General features: G+C 34.8%; 1 protein-coding gene across 1 annotated transcript; it reads left to right on the forward strand.

The window, feature by feature from the left end:
- Positions 1 to 1,896: 1,896 nt before the first annotated feature.
- Positions 1,897 to 5,897, forward strand: LOC141482067 (uncharacterized). The gene is made up of 3 exons (XM_074174627.1): positions 1,897 to 3,887; positions 4,409 to 4,470; positions 4,848 to 5,897. Exon 3 carries the CDS (start codon positions 5,232 to 5,234, stop codon positions 5,730 to 5,732), a length of 501 nt encoding a protein of 166 aa, XP_074030728.1. The 5' UTR covers positions 1,897 to 3,887; positions 4,409 to 4,470; positions 4,848 to 5,231; the 3' UTR covers positions 5,733 to 5,897.
- The last annotated feature ends 11,261 nt before the right edge of the window (positions 5,898 to 17,158 follow it).

Genomic DNA, 17,158 nt, shown 5'->3' on the forward strand with positions numbered 1-17,158 from the left:
GCTGAATATAACGGATGATTCTGGTAACAGTCATTATTGTTGGATTCAAGATTTATCGAGATTAGTATCATCTCAAATATCAGCATATGAACATAGAAAATATTCCTGTGATAGTTGTTTATTATACTTTAGTAATGAGCGGGGTTTATTGCGACATCAATTGAATGATTGTAATCACATATCGACAACAACACCAACCCCAAAATTCAGAGTTGATAAATTCGGTGAATGCGTACCTGAGAATATTTTGAAATTTGAAAATATTGAGAAACAGTTGAGAGTTCCATTCACAGTGTATGCTGATTTTGAATCAATCCTTAAACCATTGCACACAAATGAGCCAAATCCTGCTAAGTATTTCACAAATCGAACCTATCTTCATGAACCATACGCTTTCTCATATCTCATAAAGTGCTTTTTTGATGATTCAATTTCAAAATTCGTATTGTATAGAGGGGCTTATGCATCTAAAGTTTTCATTTCAAAGTTGGAGGCTGACGTCGTCACCAATATATATCACAAATATTTGAAAAATATCGTTCCAATGAACCCTTTGACTGTTGAGGAAGAAAATGATTTCAATAATGCCACTACATGTGCTATATGTGGAAAGACATTCGAAGAGAATGACATTAAAATTCACGATCATTGTCATCTGACAGGAAAAAAAAGAACTGGAGCAACACATTCCATATGTAATCTCAATTTCAAATTGCCCAATTTCATTCCGATCATTTTCCATAATCTCAGTGGGTATGACTGTCACTTGTTCATAAAAGATTTATGCACCAATAAAAGTAAAGTTAACGTCATCGCTCAAACTAAAGAGAAATATATTTCTTTCACGAAACATTTATTTATGGAAAACAAATTAAATCGAAATGGGCAATTAAAAAAAGTATTTTTGAAATCAAGGTTCATTGATAGTTTCAAATTTATGAGTGCATCTCTTCAAGAGTTGGGCGATAATTTAGATGAGAAACATTTTGTGGAAATGAGAAAACATTTTCCAGAAAATGATAAATTTAAACTTATGAGACAGAAAGGTGTTTTTCCATACAGTTTCATCGATTCTTTAGATAAATTGAGTTATTCATCTATACCATCAAAGGCGGACTTTTTTGACAAACTGAATGAAAGACATATTTCTGATAATGAATATGATAGAGTGAAGCAGGTATGGAAAACATTCAATTGTCATGATTTGGGTGAATATTTTGATAGTTACTTAAAATCTGATGTTCTATTACTGTGTGATATTTTTGAAAATTTCAGAAACATGAGTTTGAGTACATATAAATTGGATCCTGCACATTATTTCACATCTCCAGGTCTTTCTTGGGACGCTATGTTGAAATATACAGGCATCAAGTTGGATATAGACATGTTGCATTTTTTTCAAAAAGGTATTCGTGGCGGTGTTAGTCAATGTTCGGAGAGACAGCACGTTGCAAATAGTCAATTTCTTCCAAATTATAATCCTAATGAAGCTTCATCATTTATCATGTATTTGGATGCAACAAATCTGTATGGTCATAGCATGTCTCAATCACTACCTTTTGGAGGGTTTACATGGTTGACCTCCGATGAAATAAGTAAACTAGATATCGTCAGTATTCCAGATGATAATTCTCAAGGATACATTCTTGAAGTTGATATTCATTACCCCGTTGAAATGCACGATTTACATTCAGACTTGCCATTTTTGGTTAAAAGTATCATACCGCCTAGGTCAAAGTATAAAATAGCCAAACTCATACCTAATTTGAATGATAAAAATAAATATATCGTTCATTATAGAAATTTGAAACAGGCGCTTCGTAATGGTTTAAAACTGATTAGAACCCATAGAGTTCTCAGATTCAATTAGTCACAATGGTTGAAAAAACATATCGATTTAAATACTAAACTGAGAAATGAAGCCACCAATAAGTTTGAGAAGAATTACTTCAAATTAAATGTGAACTCTATTTATGGGAAAACTTTGGAAAATGTTTACAACAGGAAAGACATTCGAATTGTTACACATTGGGAATCTATACGGGGAGGAATGGGTGCCAACGCATTGATAGCTCGCCCTAATTTCAAAACATTATCCATAATTGCAGAAGACTTTGTAGTCATACATATGGATAAAGTTAAGGTTTGTTACAACAAACCATTGTATCTGGGGTTTAGTATATTGGATATGTCGAAAACTGTCATTTACGACTTTTTCTATGATGTTATTAAAAAACATTTCGGATCACGTTCTTCTCTTCTCTACACCGACACAGACTCTTTGATTTTGAAAATAATGACAGATAATTTTTATGAATTTATCATTGAGAATGTTGATAAATTTGACACTTCCAACTATGCGTTGGATAATAAGTTCCATGTGCCAGTTAAGAAGTCGGTAATTGGAAATATGAAAGACGAACTTCCAAATGATCCTATAATTAGTTTTCATGGGAGTGGAGCAAAAGCATATCACATCCAAAGTGTGTCAAATGAAATTAAAAGGGCTAAGGGTGTCAAAAAATCCGTGATTAAAAATCGGATTTCAATTGACGATTACATTAGGATTGTTGAAACAGGTGGAACAATATTGCGAAAGATGAATGTATTCAGAAGTGATTTACATGATATTTATACTTTGATGTGTAATAAAGTCGCTCTGTCGCATAACCATGATAAAAGATTCATAATTCCGAATACTACCAAAACATTACCTTGGGGTCATTCCGATATTGAATTTTATCAAACAAGCTCCCAACAGAATCTGAGAATTCTTTTGGAAGTAATGAAAGATTCCAACAATACCATCGATGAAAACCTAGATCTCCTTATTGCATTATTGGAAGAGCAATCGAGTAATTGAATTTTACAAATCTAATTTTTGCTTTTAACATTTTGGAAAATTCATATTTGACGAAAAGAATCGTTCAAATTGTTTGTGGTGTCACTATAAATTAGAATTAAGATTTCATTTTCATAAGTGATTGAGTCACAATTAGTTTAGCGCGAGTATATGATTTACAAAAAATATTCAATTATTATATTTTATTCCAAAACTGACAATTGCGCGTATTCGGCATTTTTGGGAAAAAAGGATGTTTAGTATCTAAGTTTTGTAACTTTGTGGGTAGAAAATATCGATATTCAAACAAACATTTATGATTATATGTCTCTGAAGTCTAGACAATTTCATTATTTTATTGAAGGGAAGCGAGAAGATGTTTGGTTATTTGGAGAAAAAATATTTTATCATTATATGCTGTTGATGTCTAGACAATTTTCATTCTTTTATTGAAGGGATGCAAAAGGTTGTTTGGTTTATTTTGGAGAGAAAATATTTTATGATTATATGGTGTTGTAGTCTAGTCAATTTCATTATTTTATTGAAGGGATGTCAAAGGATGTTTGGTTATTTGAAGAAAAAAATTCGGGTTGGAAACCTCGACCGTAAAATCCATTAGCACGTTCAGAGGTGCCTTGACATAATTGAGGTAGAAACCGTCGAAATGTCCATTAGGACATTCGGGAAGTTTTATAGGGTGATAAAGACGGAATTCTACCAATTTTGTGATTATATGACCCTGCACTCTGGACAATTGTAAAATCTCAAATTAGTTTCTACCAACAATAAACTCTTACTACCCTTTTCTTCCATTTTTAATTTTGTATCGTTGGGACAAATCATAAGACTCGAATTCAACCCCCCACCAGAAAGGGCTGACATTTCCAAACACCAGAACAGAATCAGAAGGGACAACACATCATTCTGTTTTAGTATCTCTTACCCATCGAACTAACTTGCAGTGACACAGTCAAGTCAAGTGATATAGTTGACTCAAGCAACCCAATAATCATCAACGATTCTTAGCAGTTGAAGTTATCTCAATGTAAGTACAGTGTACTATATTATTCATTTCGAATTGAAAGGGTTATAATTTTAGGAGTGTTTAGTTTTTTGAATTTCTAATTTGTATTCAATTCAGTGTTCATATAAAATTATCTATTCCAAAAGTTTTTTTTTGTGTAAATCAACTGATTTTCATGAAAGTAGATGTTTTCGAAAGAGAGTTTTTATTTATACTTAATATAACCTTGAATATTCTGAACAAAATTTGAATGTTTCTGAAAGGAAGTTGAGATGTGACGATGTTATATGAAATTCTTTTCTGAAATTGATTCCTTCTTTTCAGTTTCTAATTTTTTTTTGTATAATTCAGTGTTCATATGAAATTATTAGTTCAGAGTTTTTTTTCGTATAATTCATTATTTTCTATGAAAGTAGTTGTTTTTATGTAAACGTAATACAACCTTGAAAAGTGTGAAACAAGTTTGAAGGTTTCTAAAAGGACATCGAGATTTTGATGATGTTATATGGAATTCTTTTTTGAAATTGATTCCTTCCTTTCAGTTCAATAAAGCAGCCAGGTGCTTCAAATCTTCAAATCTTAGCAGCTGAAAATTCATCTCGATGTAAGTACAACCTACTATATTATTCATATCAAACTGAAAAGGTTATATTTAAAGATGAGATTAATTTTGGTAAAGAACGGTTTTTGTTTTTCTATAAAGTATTTTTTTTGTGTGATTCAGTGTTCATATGAAAGTAATTGATTTGAATGTAATTTTTGTTTCATGTAATTCAATGTTTTTTTGAAAGTAGTTGTTTTAGAAAGGGTACATTGTGATTAAAAGTTACTTCTTCGTATATAGTTACCTCTTTTGAAATTGCTTTTTCTGAAAGATTTCCACTGTTTTGTATCAAGGTGATGAAAAGAAAAGATGAAAACTTTTTTGTTAGCTAATTAAATGTAATCATATTATATTGTCTATTATTTTTTTTATTTCAGAACCATGTCTCATGTTGAAAGAAGCTTTATTAAAACCATCAAGCTCTGTGAACCGATCAGAAATGTGTGAAATGGAGCGCAGGGATGTAATTGTCCACCAGAACGTGATCATTCAGGAAGGCGGGGAGATACCACAACCGGTGATGACTTCCATTCAGCAGATGCACAATGCTAAATCATTTTTAAATGGATTCAATCCAAACCATGTGGAGATGAATGACAATCCCTCAAACATTGATAATGTGATGGCGACTCACACCCAGAATCTTGATGAGTCACTTCCGAACTTATCACAAACTGTTGTGAGTAACATATTAGAGATGGAGGAAACATATTCGAAGAATATGGGATCTCCATATAGTTCAATCATTCAGAATAGTTCGGATGATGACCTTGAGAGACGAAAAAGAAAAAATGGAAAGTGATGAAAAAATAATGAAGAAGGCGAAGAAGTCTAGCTCGAAGTCGCCATCTAGAAGGAGACACAAGACGAAACACGAAAAAAGGGATAAAGACAAGTCGATAAAAGTGAGAGATATGGGAGTCATAGCAGGACCTTCTACATCACTCCAACAGGTAAGCACGCCTCCCCCAACGATTGACCTCGAAAAATCAAACGATTGGTTTTCATTTATGAGATCCAGGAGAGACAAATTTCTAGAGATGTATCACGTTTACAATGGCTTCGAAACGAAATATAGAGCGAAGAGGGAAAAACTTGTTGAACTGGAAGAGCAAGTTTCTCTCCTCAAAGTGGAATGTGAACAAATGAGAGCAGCTCAACGAGAGAGATCTGCTCACATGAAAAAACTTTCTCCCAAAATTCGACAATTAGAAATCTTCAGCAAGGAGATACATGAAAATTCCATCTTACATCTCTTGTAAAAATTTTTATCTTTCCCTATACATTTGCAATTCATGTATCATAATATTTTCTATATTATTTTCATATCTGTATTATATCATTCTTATTCAGAGCAATCGTGTCGAGAAATCTCCCCCAATATATATTTTGTAAATATTTTTTTGTATGTTGCTAATAAAGTTATATGTGAATGTTACTTTCTACTCATATTTAATAGTGTAAAATTGATTATTCATATTTGAAAAAATGAATAATGAACGTATCAGTTAATCATTTATTTAAAAAAAAACAAAATAAAGTTATGTAATGCAATTTCTATTTATATGTAAAAAAGTATATTTTATATTTTGAAAACTAAATAAGGAAAGTAATGATCAGTCATTTTTATTTCTAAAAAACAAATGATATTTATGTATGTTACTTTCTACTCATAACTAAAAGTGCAAATCTGATTATTTAAAAAATATATAAAAGTAACAATTAGAAAGTTATTTTCAATCTCTGAAAAAATTAAAATGATTGTAGCATTGATTATTAAATGTCGTCAATGCCACAGATCAAAAAAAATTCTACATCCTATATTGAGATGGATGACTCAGATGAAGTCAAATCAATGGTTATTTTTCAGAAAACAGAATGAGATTATCATTCATTACATTCAAAAGTTATCTGTCGAAAACAAAGTCAATCGTTAGGGTTAAAACTCCATGTCAGAGGGTATATGACATTTCATAATACAAGGTCGTATGAGATATAAATATCTCAGCGACTTGTGATGTCATTCAATGTTAAACTCGAATGATCGGAGTTTCAAAACTTCATGTCTGAGATTATATGACATGATCATAATACAAGATCATGAGACACGCAAAGTTGTGTTTTTACATCAAGGTCATATGACACAAATATCCCAAGGATTTGTGATGTTATTCATTGTCAATGTCGATAGATTGGAGGTTTTCAGCTTCACATTGCAAGTAACTGACCACTTGTTCCCTCATCATGAATCAAGTAAAACCAAGGCCAAAACTCCATGTCGGAGGGTATATGACATTTCATAACACAAGGTCATATGAGATATAAATGAGTTGTGTTCATATATCGAGGTCATGTGACACAAAATATCCCAAGGATTTGTGATGTCATGCATTGTCAATGTCGAAAGATTGGAGGTTTTCAGCTTCACACTGCAAGTAACAGACCATTTGTTCCCTCATCATGAATCAAGTAACACCGGTTGTGCAAGAAGCCGATTCAACGAGTGAACCATATTTCGTTCCTTCTGAGGATTCAGTTTATGGAGACATTCAAGTTGAAATTATCAATTCGACGGGTGTGGACAACAACTTTGATGGATATTCAGACACCACAATTGATTTGGATGAGGACCGTGGTTTCGAATTCGACGCTGACGAATTCGGTCTATTTGACGACCCAAATGATTCCGACGGCGACTTTGGTGTAATGAATGAATTTTTTCCAATCTTTCGGGATTCACCCAGCCCTGACCTTATGGAACCGTATTTGGATGAAGAAATTGAACAAAATCAATTAGCCGACCCCCCAGAAATCATTATGATAGCTGATTCTCCAGATCCTGAAATAGTCATTATCGATGATGATCAGAATGGTTAGGTTACGCTAGTGTACTCGGAGTGTACATAATTTGGTTTGTGCACACGGAATACTGCGTGGTTTGGGGCAGTGTTCAACCTAAGACATTATTTTATTGAAAACTGATTACTCATATCTATCACTTATAGATGTTAGAAAAAAATTAGGTAAGTTCAATACAAAATTCAATGTGAAACATGAATGATGATTATAAAGATAAAGCCATTTGTTTGTTTCATCTCGTTTTGTGTTGATGTTGTCTCGAAAATTTGTTGTTGCAATGATTTTTATTTTTCAAATATGTATCTACTATCTCTGATAGGTTTTAAATTATCAATATCATCAACACGAAAAAACGACTTTTTGAGCTCTGAAGAAGAATTCAATTAAATTCGAATCGTCGACTAGAATACAATTATTTTTTTAAGAAAAAAATTCATCCTGTTACCCAACCAACCCCTTTTTTCAGACACATTATTGCATCACTAAACTAGTTGAATGGTAATAAAAATGTTTGAGAATTGTATTATCATAGCGATTTATGTTATCTCTTCCCCCACGAATCATTGAAAGATATAATCGAAATCAACTCACTAATAAAAACTTGGATGTCTTAACAATATACTTTAGTTTATCATGTATATTGTGTCAATCATATTTTTTGAGAAGGGCTTTTCTTCTCCATCAAAAGGTTCATTATTAAAATAACATCAACAATAGTGAAATCAATTATATTTATTATAACATTTCATTGTGGAGGGACATTGTTACAAATAATGCACGCATCTAAACGGCGAAAATTTGTCAGAGGTCTGTCACAAGATTCACACCAAGTTTGTGTTATTTCCATCATCGATATAGTGTAATGTAAATCCATATGTTCATATTCGCCTCCATTATTTCTATTTCGATGGGAATAAAATCTAAAACAACACCAACATAATGTGTGGATGCTATCATTAATGGTTCGTATACGCACATGAGAGTCCGTCACACAGTACAGATCTAAATTATTTTCCACTGTCTCACTAATGTTCATCCACCAGCTCCCTATTATAATGTTGCCATTGTCTGTCGCTGGATCATCATCCATGCCTTCATCTTGAAGTTCCGGATCCATTACACCATCAATATCCTGCAGATTATCAGCAGCAGCTATGGCTCCACCATCTTCTTGTACACCGTCTTCTTGTACTACGTCGAATATATCGATTTCTCCTCCAATGTTATCATCTCCTTCGATAATGATGTTGGGAAGTTCGTCTTCTTCATCCGAAAACCAATTATTTTCGTCTTCAAGTGTCAACCTTGTCAAAACTTCATTAATTTTTGCAGAATTCATTTTTCTTTATTTCTGAGTGAAAAGCTTGAAGTTACTAATAGTACTAGTGAAGTGAAGTTTCAGAATCAGCATTCGATTTTTATGATTTGTTCGATTGTGGAGGTGGTGCCCCACCACTCTTCTCCCTCTATTCTCTCTATGAGTTTATGATAGGCAAAATAGGTTCATGAGAGTGCAGTTGAATTTGTCAGTTGAATATTGCAGCATCTAATAGTGAATACTAATATGCCTTTTCCGAAAGAATGGAATTCAAAACCGAAAGTGTGTGGCGATCCAATTAAAATTGATAAAACTATATTTTGTAATAATTGTCAAGGTTATTGGCCTGAGACGTATATTAATCCATGTACTGGTTTGTGTCGTAGATGTGTGTTGGAGAATCCAGTTCCAGTTCCGAGTCCATTCACAATTCCGAAGACGACAAATGATTCATCTTCTGAAGTATGCGTCCATCATCAGTGCTACAAATGTTTTACCAAAATCGTGTATAACAATATGGGAATTTGTAAAAATATGTGTGTGAATTGTGCATCAAATCGCGAGTTACTAATTCAACGTTGTATGCGTTGTGATAACTACAAAGTAGATTGTTGTAACAATTTATGTAGTATGTGTAGAAATGGATGGATATTATGTGAAAATGTTGGTGATTTCCATCCCGATGAGAACTTTCACTTCCGGGATTGTTGGTGTTTGGAGAGTGAAGATCAGATGAGGAGACTAGAAATCTATGGCAACGTTATTCGATCATACATTCCATTGGTTATGGTGCCACCTATCACAACGAATGCTAATAATTAAACAAATGCATTAATAGATATAAATGTGATGAATAAAATCAGTTTGAATATTGTTTGTTTTTTTAACTATTTAGAATCAAAATTCATTATAAATTCAAAAAAAAAATTCAATTTCATTTATATATCTTTATTTTTCATCAAGAACAATAATACTGCAATTACATTAATGAACTTTCATCAATCCAAGAGTTATGATCTCCAGAAAATCCCAACCATTTCACAAATAGGCGACGTCCTTTCTTTTTCAAAACTCGTTCAACCAAATATGTATTGGATCTTTCGCTTTATTCAACTCCATTTTATAAAAGCAACCTTTGATTGGATGTCCATTCACATCTTCTAGCTCATAAGTTATAGGATCTGTATTATTAATTTTCACAACTTTGAAAAGTTCAGTGGTAAAGTTTGCAGTATAACCTTTGGCGAATACGTTTTTAAATTTACTAATTCGCACCATATCTCCAATTTTGAATTGACTTTTTTCACTTTTACCACTTGGCTTCTCAGATTTTATATAAACGAACAATTTTGTAGATGGTTTTACCTCTGCAGGCTTCATGCCAATGGTGCGATGAACTTTGTTGTTATATTGATTGGTAATTTTAGGAAGAACTTTCAACCACTTGTAATGACCTTGAAGTGAAAATTGTTTATAAAGCCAACTTTTCAAAGTTCTGATAACTCGTTCGGCAATTGAAGCTTTTTTTGTGCTGAATGTTGAGTAATGATTGATATGGTGTTTCCTCATTAACGATGAAAATTTTGAATTATAGAACTCACTACCGTGATCGGATTGTAAGTTTTTCGGAACATGCTTTGCATCTTCCAACACACTTGCCATAGCTGCAGTAACTGAATCAGCAGATTTATTTTTCAACGGTTTTGACAATACATATTTTGAATAACAATTGATTACTATGAGTATGTATCTATTACCGTTATTTTCTTTAGCATATGATTGCATTTCCATCAAATCCATCTGCCACAAGTCCGAAAATCCCTTTATTATTGTCTTTCGACGGGGAAAATTTCGACGCGCCGGCTTATGTATTTCTTTCACAATCTCCCATTTTGCATCACTCATATTACTCAAGATTATTATGTTAAGGATTCACTTCTCTACTGTTCAAGTGCAGGTTTAACGACTGACTGATCAAATTCATCAACTTGCTCAGTAAAAGTATCAATCAATTCAGTTATAACGCTAATTCACATTTCCACATTCCTCAAATCATTTAGTGATGAGTCAGTTTCACAAACTGATTCTGTGTTTATGACTTTGTGATCAATAGACTAATCCTTCTTCACGTAATTCCTCAATTATGGCCAATATTTCATTATCGTGGCCGGTATGACCAGCCATTCGTGAACTCCAAAGTAATCGAAGGCGATCAATCAATTCTTCGAGTTTATTCCAATATACATAATCTATATGCTTATTTCTGATATATTTTTTTTGAGTTGGCAGTTTGATCATGCCAGCACCTTCCCTACTAGAGTTTGGCAGAGGGTTTCCATTGGATAATAGTGGTAGAATTATTTCACGATATTTCTTCCAATTATTCGATAGTAGACCCTGTTTTCTTTCATTATATTTATATGCCGCCTTTGTTAATTTGAGTATATCACCATAAGTGCTCATATCGGAAGAGGCATGTTATCCTGTAATAAGACTGCTGCCATTCCATTTTTGGAGGCATCTACTGAGATTGTTGAGTGTTTTTTCAAGTCAAAAAATTTTAAGCATGGACTTTTACTAACTATGTCTTTAAGATCATTAAAAGCTTTGCTGTGGTTGCTATCCCATAAGAATAAAGTGTTCTTCTTTTAAAAGTTGTCTGAGAGTTGAAGTTTTTTCTGACAACCCAGAGATAAATTTACCGAGATAATTTACGAGTCCTAGAAATCTTTGAACATCACCTAAATTTTGAGGTTCGGGCATGTTTGTTATTGCACTTATTTTTGAATCATCTGGTCTTAGACCATCTTTGGGGATGATATGTCGCATGTATTTTACTTCTGTAACTAAAAATTTACATTTGGTTTTATTGAATTTAAGGTTATGTTTTTTTACTAAGTCAAAAACTTGTTCTAGATGTTTATTATGTTCCTCAATTGTTTTACCTCTTACTATGAGATCATCTATGTGAATTTCAACACCATCTACATTTTGAAATATTTCTGCCATTCTTTGTTGAAAAACCTCACTACTATCTATTAGACCATAAGGTAATCTTAAGAATGAATATCGTCCAAAAGGCGTTGCAAAAGTACGAATTTTGGAACTTTTTTTGTCAAGTTGAATTTGCAAGAAACCTTGAGTTAGATCAAGTGTGCTAAAATATTGATCTCCACTGAAGTTTACAATCAACTCTTCTAAAGTTGGAATTTTATAGGTGTGTCTCTTTATTACTTTATTTAAATCGGTTGGGTCTAAACATAAACGTAGATCCCCATTCGGTTTTCTGACTATTACTACAGGCATTACCCAATCAGTACTATGAGTACATTTTTCAATTATTTTTTGAGATTCTAGCTCATCTAAAGTTTGTTTGAATTTATCTAATATTGCAAATGGGATTTTCCTCGCTGCGTGAATAACAGGTTGAGCATTTTCTTTCAAATTTATAGTATGAACATTTTTTAAGCAACCTATGCCTTCGAAGCAAGATTTATTTTTCTCTAAGATATCATTTAGCTCCCTATATTTTAAAGGATTGTTTTCATTATAAGTAACTGAATCAATTTTTTTTATTAAATTCAAATCAATGCAAGTTTGCAGTCCAAGAATTGGACAGCTATTCATGTCTACATAAAATTCAATATTTTTCTGTTCATTATTATGAATACATGTAATACAGGTTTTTCCTATCACTGGTAAATGGTCTCGTGTATAAGAAGAAAGCTTTTCATTTGTTTCAAAAATATTTTTGAAATTGAAATTCATACCTTTCAATATTTCTATAGGAATTATATTTGCCATTGAGCCAGTATCCAATTTAAATTTTATTTTTGCTCCATTAATTTCTAAGTTTACCATACACGAATCTTCTGAAATAATGTTTATTGCCTTTTCAACACTACCTACAAATAAACGATTTTCTGAAGAATGAGCATAATCCTGATTAAGATTATCAGAATCATAATTGTCAAGAGCATGAACTTTTTTGTTAGATAATGGTTTTCTGTAATTTTTACACATATATGAGAAATGGTTTTCATTTCCACAATTGTTACAAATTTTACCAAACGCAGGACATTTTCCGTAACTGTGTGTTCGATCACACTTCAGGCATTTGAATGGTCCCCGTCTCTGACTGCTACCTTGACTTCTATGAAATTGGTTTTTCTGAACTCCTTGATTCACTTTGGTGGTCCTATGTTGATGACTAATGCCAGCGTTATGTTTCTTGATATTTTTGCTTGCAATGAGATCTATTGCATTGAACTGTCCGTTGTCCAAACCATTTGTAATTTGTCGGTTATGTTTACGGGTATTTTCTATGTTTATGCAGACTTGTACAGCTTCTTCAAGGGTTTTAGCAACATCTTCTATTAGTTTTGAGCGCATTTTTTCACAACACAAACCGCATATTAGAATGTCTTTAACTAGACTGTCTCTTAATGTCAAAAATTCACAAGAGAGTGATAAATTCTTCAGTTCAGTAGTATATTCTTCAATAGATTGGCCTTCTTTTTGCTTACAAGTGAAGAATATATGTCTTTGGAATGTCACGTTCTTTTTCGGATGAAAATGAGAGTCAAACTTTTCAATTAAAATATCGAATTTATCTTTGTCTTCTTCTGAGAATGAGAAAGTATTATAAATTCTCATACCTTGTTCACCAATTAGTGTTAGAAGCTGAGCACATTTGGTGGAGTCTTCTTTTTTGCTAATTTCATCAGCTTTCAAATACGTTAAAAAACGTTGCTTCCAGAAATTCCAGTTTTCCGAGAGATTTCCAGAGTGCAGCATGGGTGGAACTCCTCTAAAGTCCATAATTATCTCAAAATATAATAATATAAAATTATTAATATGATTTCAATTTTTTCAAGATGTCTGACCACATGTGACTGTTCGACTGCGCCATGTTATATTTTGAATGAAACTCGTGATACTTTGTAGTCGCATGTCCATGAGCAACTGCCTTTATTCATCTCTGTAGACTTACAATATGACAGGTAGGTTCCGACAGTCACTGTAGCCAATCTAACAATATTGATATAGATAACTTGTGTCACAAAACACATCACAAAAACTACTACCTCGGGCCATTTGGAAAAGTAATCCATTACAACCATAAGGTAATTGTTACCGGATGTGTTCGTAGGGAGTGGTCTCAAAATGTCGACTGCGATTCTCTCGAAAGGGTACCCACTGAGGTAATGCTTCAACTTTCCTCTCTGACTTGTCTTCGGACCCTTTCTCGATAAGCACAGGTCAGAGCGCTTACACCACTCTTCCATGTCTCGACGGCAATTGACTCAATAGTACCTCTCACGCACTCTAGCTAGAGTTCTATTTACTCCGAAATGCACTCCAGTGCGACCATCGTGAAGCTGTTCGAGGGTGCTCGGAATACACGTCTTAGAAAGGATCATTTGTGGGTTCTTCCATCCGGGCTTTCCCATTTCCGAGTGAGTAGGTCATCTCGGATGCTCATGGAATCCCATTGGAGCCAGTAACCCTTTTCCTCCTGGCCGTGCTTGGAAATCTCTCGCCATTCCGGTCTCGCTCCTTTGGCAATCCATTCTCGTACAGTTTTCAAGACGAGATCCTCCTTCTGTGCTATGATGATGTCTTTCTTCGTCAGAAAGGTAGTGGCACATTCAAAGGCTGTTAATGACCTTACCACACCATGGTTAGGTGATTCCTCAAATTGACTGTCCGTATCCCTGGACAAGGGACCCTTACAGGTTGCTACCCTCTGAGTCAGAGTGAACCCGAACCGGCAGGAGCATCCTCTTTCGTTTTCGATTACGATCCTCTTCACTGGAGCTGGAGGAGGATCTGGATGGACTACTGTTGGTTGGGGACAAACGTCTCTTCGATTTCTTTCCGTGAGTTATATCAGGAACTGATAAAACACCGGTATAACATTACAGATGCATGTTCCCAGACCAGGTCGTTAACCGATCTAACCTGCTTACTCAGCATTGCGTCATATGCGAACTTATTTATACACCTTGTTCTCTTATTCATGTCATTCAATTGTAGTCATTTGTCTTAAATGTGTATATACAGTTTTTTAAAAAGTCTCAAAGCAAATCCTTCGAAATAATTGGCGCAGTCGTTGTAGGATTGTTCGAAAACGACTCATTGCGAATTCGTTTGTGAGTTTCAACTCTTAACGGACAAGAAACCGAAAATTTGGAGAACGAGCCAGAGACCCAGAAAAACACAGTGAGCCATAAAAGTGGACGAAAGCCAGGAATAGGTGAGCCGTCCATTTTTCCTCTTCTTTAATATGAATTTTGTGGCAAAGTTGAGTATTGATTGAATCAATTAGTGCATATGATTTAAGTTCAGCAATAAATACAGAATTGAGTGGAAATCAATTGCGTTTTAGATATTAGCAAAAATAATAATCTGAAACATAAATTTAGCATAAGAAGAGAAAGAGGATAATTACAATTTTTCGAAAGTATAGTACTAAGTAATAAGTAAAAGTAATAAAAGAAAGAATAGTAAGAAAATACATTTTTATTTACAAGTCCTCGAAGAGGACTGGGTTATATATCAAGCCAACCTCAGAGAGTTCAAAAAAGTCTGCAGACGAAAACAAAGAGAAGCCTGGAGACCCTATTGTGAGGCAGTCGAAGACTTTCCACTAGCTTCTAGGCTACAGAAGGCACTCTCAAATGACCACCATAAGACTATCGGCATCCTGACGAGGAAAAATGGCGACAAAGCCGCCAACCTCCAGGAGAGTGCTAAGATTCTTATGGAAACTCACTTCCCAGGTTCTGTCTTTCCTGGAACGGCGAACTGGACGGATGTACCAATACCACCCTCACAATATGACTGGCAATATGCTAGTTTAGTAATTGATGAGGACAAAATAAGATGGGCTATATCATGCTTTTCCCCCTTTAAGTCACCAGGGCCTGACGGTATAAGACCAGCCCTACTTCAGTGGGGACTGGAAACTCTTATGCCACACCTGGTTGGAATATTCAGAGCCTCTCTAGCTCTGAGGTATATTCCCAGTAAGTGGAGAGAAGTAAGAGTAGTATTTATACCCAAACCAGGTAAGATGGACTACACCCTACCAAAAGCATTCCGACCAATTAGTCTCACATCGTTTTTTTTAAAAACCATGGAGAGGCTATGAGAGCGGTATATAAGAGATGAAGTACTTGTTAACAACCCACTTCATCCAAATCAGCATGCATATACCCCGGAAGGTCTACTGATTCGGCCCTTCACCATGTGGTTGGCAGAATCGAGAGATCATTGGATAACAAAGAATCCACCCTAGGTATATTCATAGATATTGAGGGAGCGTTTGATAAAACAACCTTTCCAACAATTACCCAGCAACTACACTCCAGGAATGTACCCCTGGTAGTAGGAGAATGGATACTCCAGATGCTCTCTAGCAGAGCAATAAGTATTAATGTAGAAGACATCACAGTAAAAGGACTGGTCATGAGGGGATGTCCACAGGGAGGGGTCTTATCACCCCTTCTCTGGAACATAGTTCTGGATACCCTAATTAATCACCTTAACAAAAATGGATTCTACACAATTGCGTACGCAGATGACATAGTTATCTTGCAGACCGGCAAATTTGTAAACACACTGTGCGATAAAGCGCAGGATGGGCTCAAATTGATAGAAACATGGTGTAAGGAACACTCACTGTCGATCAATCCCAAGAAGACTGAGATGGTCCTTTTCACCAGGAAAAGAAGTTTAACGGGCTTAAAACCTCCCGAAATCTTCAAAAGCCAACTAAACTTCTCTGAAGAGGTGAAATACCTTGGTATTATCCTCGACAAGAAGCTAACATGGAACTCTCATCTACAGAGTAGAGCAAAAAGAGTATACGTGGCTTATGAGCAATGTCGAAGGACAGTGGGACGCGCATGGGGTCTTTCACCCCGTATAGTCGCCTGTAGTCGCCTGGATCTACACTGCAATGGCTCCATATGTTAACGTATGGAGCCATTGCATGGGGACCGAAAGTTCTACAAGCAACGGCCATCCAAAAATTATATCAAATACAGCGACTGGCTTGTTTAAACATCACAGGAGCCATGAGAACAACACCAACCGCGGCAATGGAATTAATCACGGGTCTGACTCCTCTGGACCTGTACGTTAAGGAGGTTGCGTTAATGGCCATGGTACGATTGCACACGGCTGGTGTAAACCTAGAAGTAGGAATGGGTCGATTGAGGTTGGGCCTATGGCGGGAAGTGCTTACTGCGCAACCTCTGCTGCAGGCAACAAGTGATGCAATTGAACCCAGGTTTGTGTTTAATAAACCCTACAAAATACAAATTAAGCAGAACACAGAGTCAGATACTACAAATGCAATACGGATTTATACAGATGGCTCAAAAACCAAAGAAGGCTCAGGATGTGGAGTGTACTCCAGATCATTAAGCCTAAGGATTAAGTGGGGAATGGGAAGAAATACCAGCGTGGTCCAAACAGAACTGGCTGGTATCTCAATCGCCA

Source organism: Leptinotarsa decemlineata, unplaced genomic scaffold (genome assembly GCF_025532065.1).
Source record: "Leptinotarsa decemlineata unplaced genomic scaffold, Ldec_3_MD MMD2_tig00000690_RagTag_RagTag, whole genome shotgun sequence".
Classification (NCBI taxonomy): domain Eukaryota; kingdom Metazoa; phylum Arthropoda; class Insecta; order Coleoptera; family Chrysomelidae; genus Leptinotarsa; species Leptinotarsa decemlineata.

Bases quoted from the DNA above. Each gene is read 5' to 3' on its own strand.
- LOC141482067 (XM_074174627.1), top strand. From the start codon at position 5,232: ATGATGACCTTGAGAGACGAAAAAGAAAAAATGGAAAGTGATGAAAAA.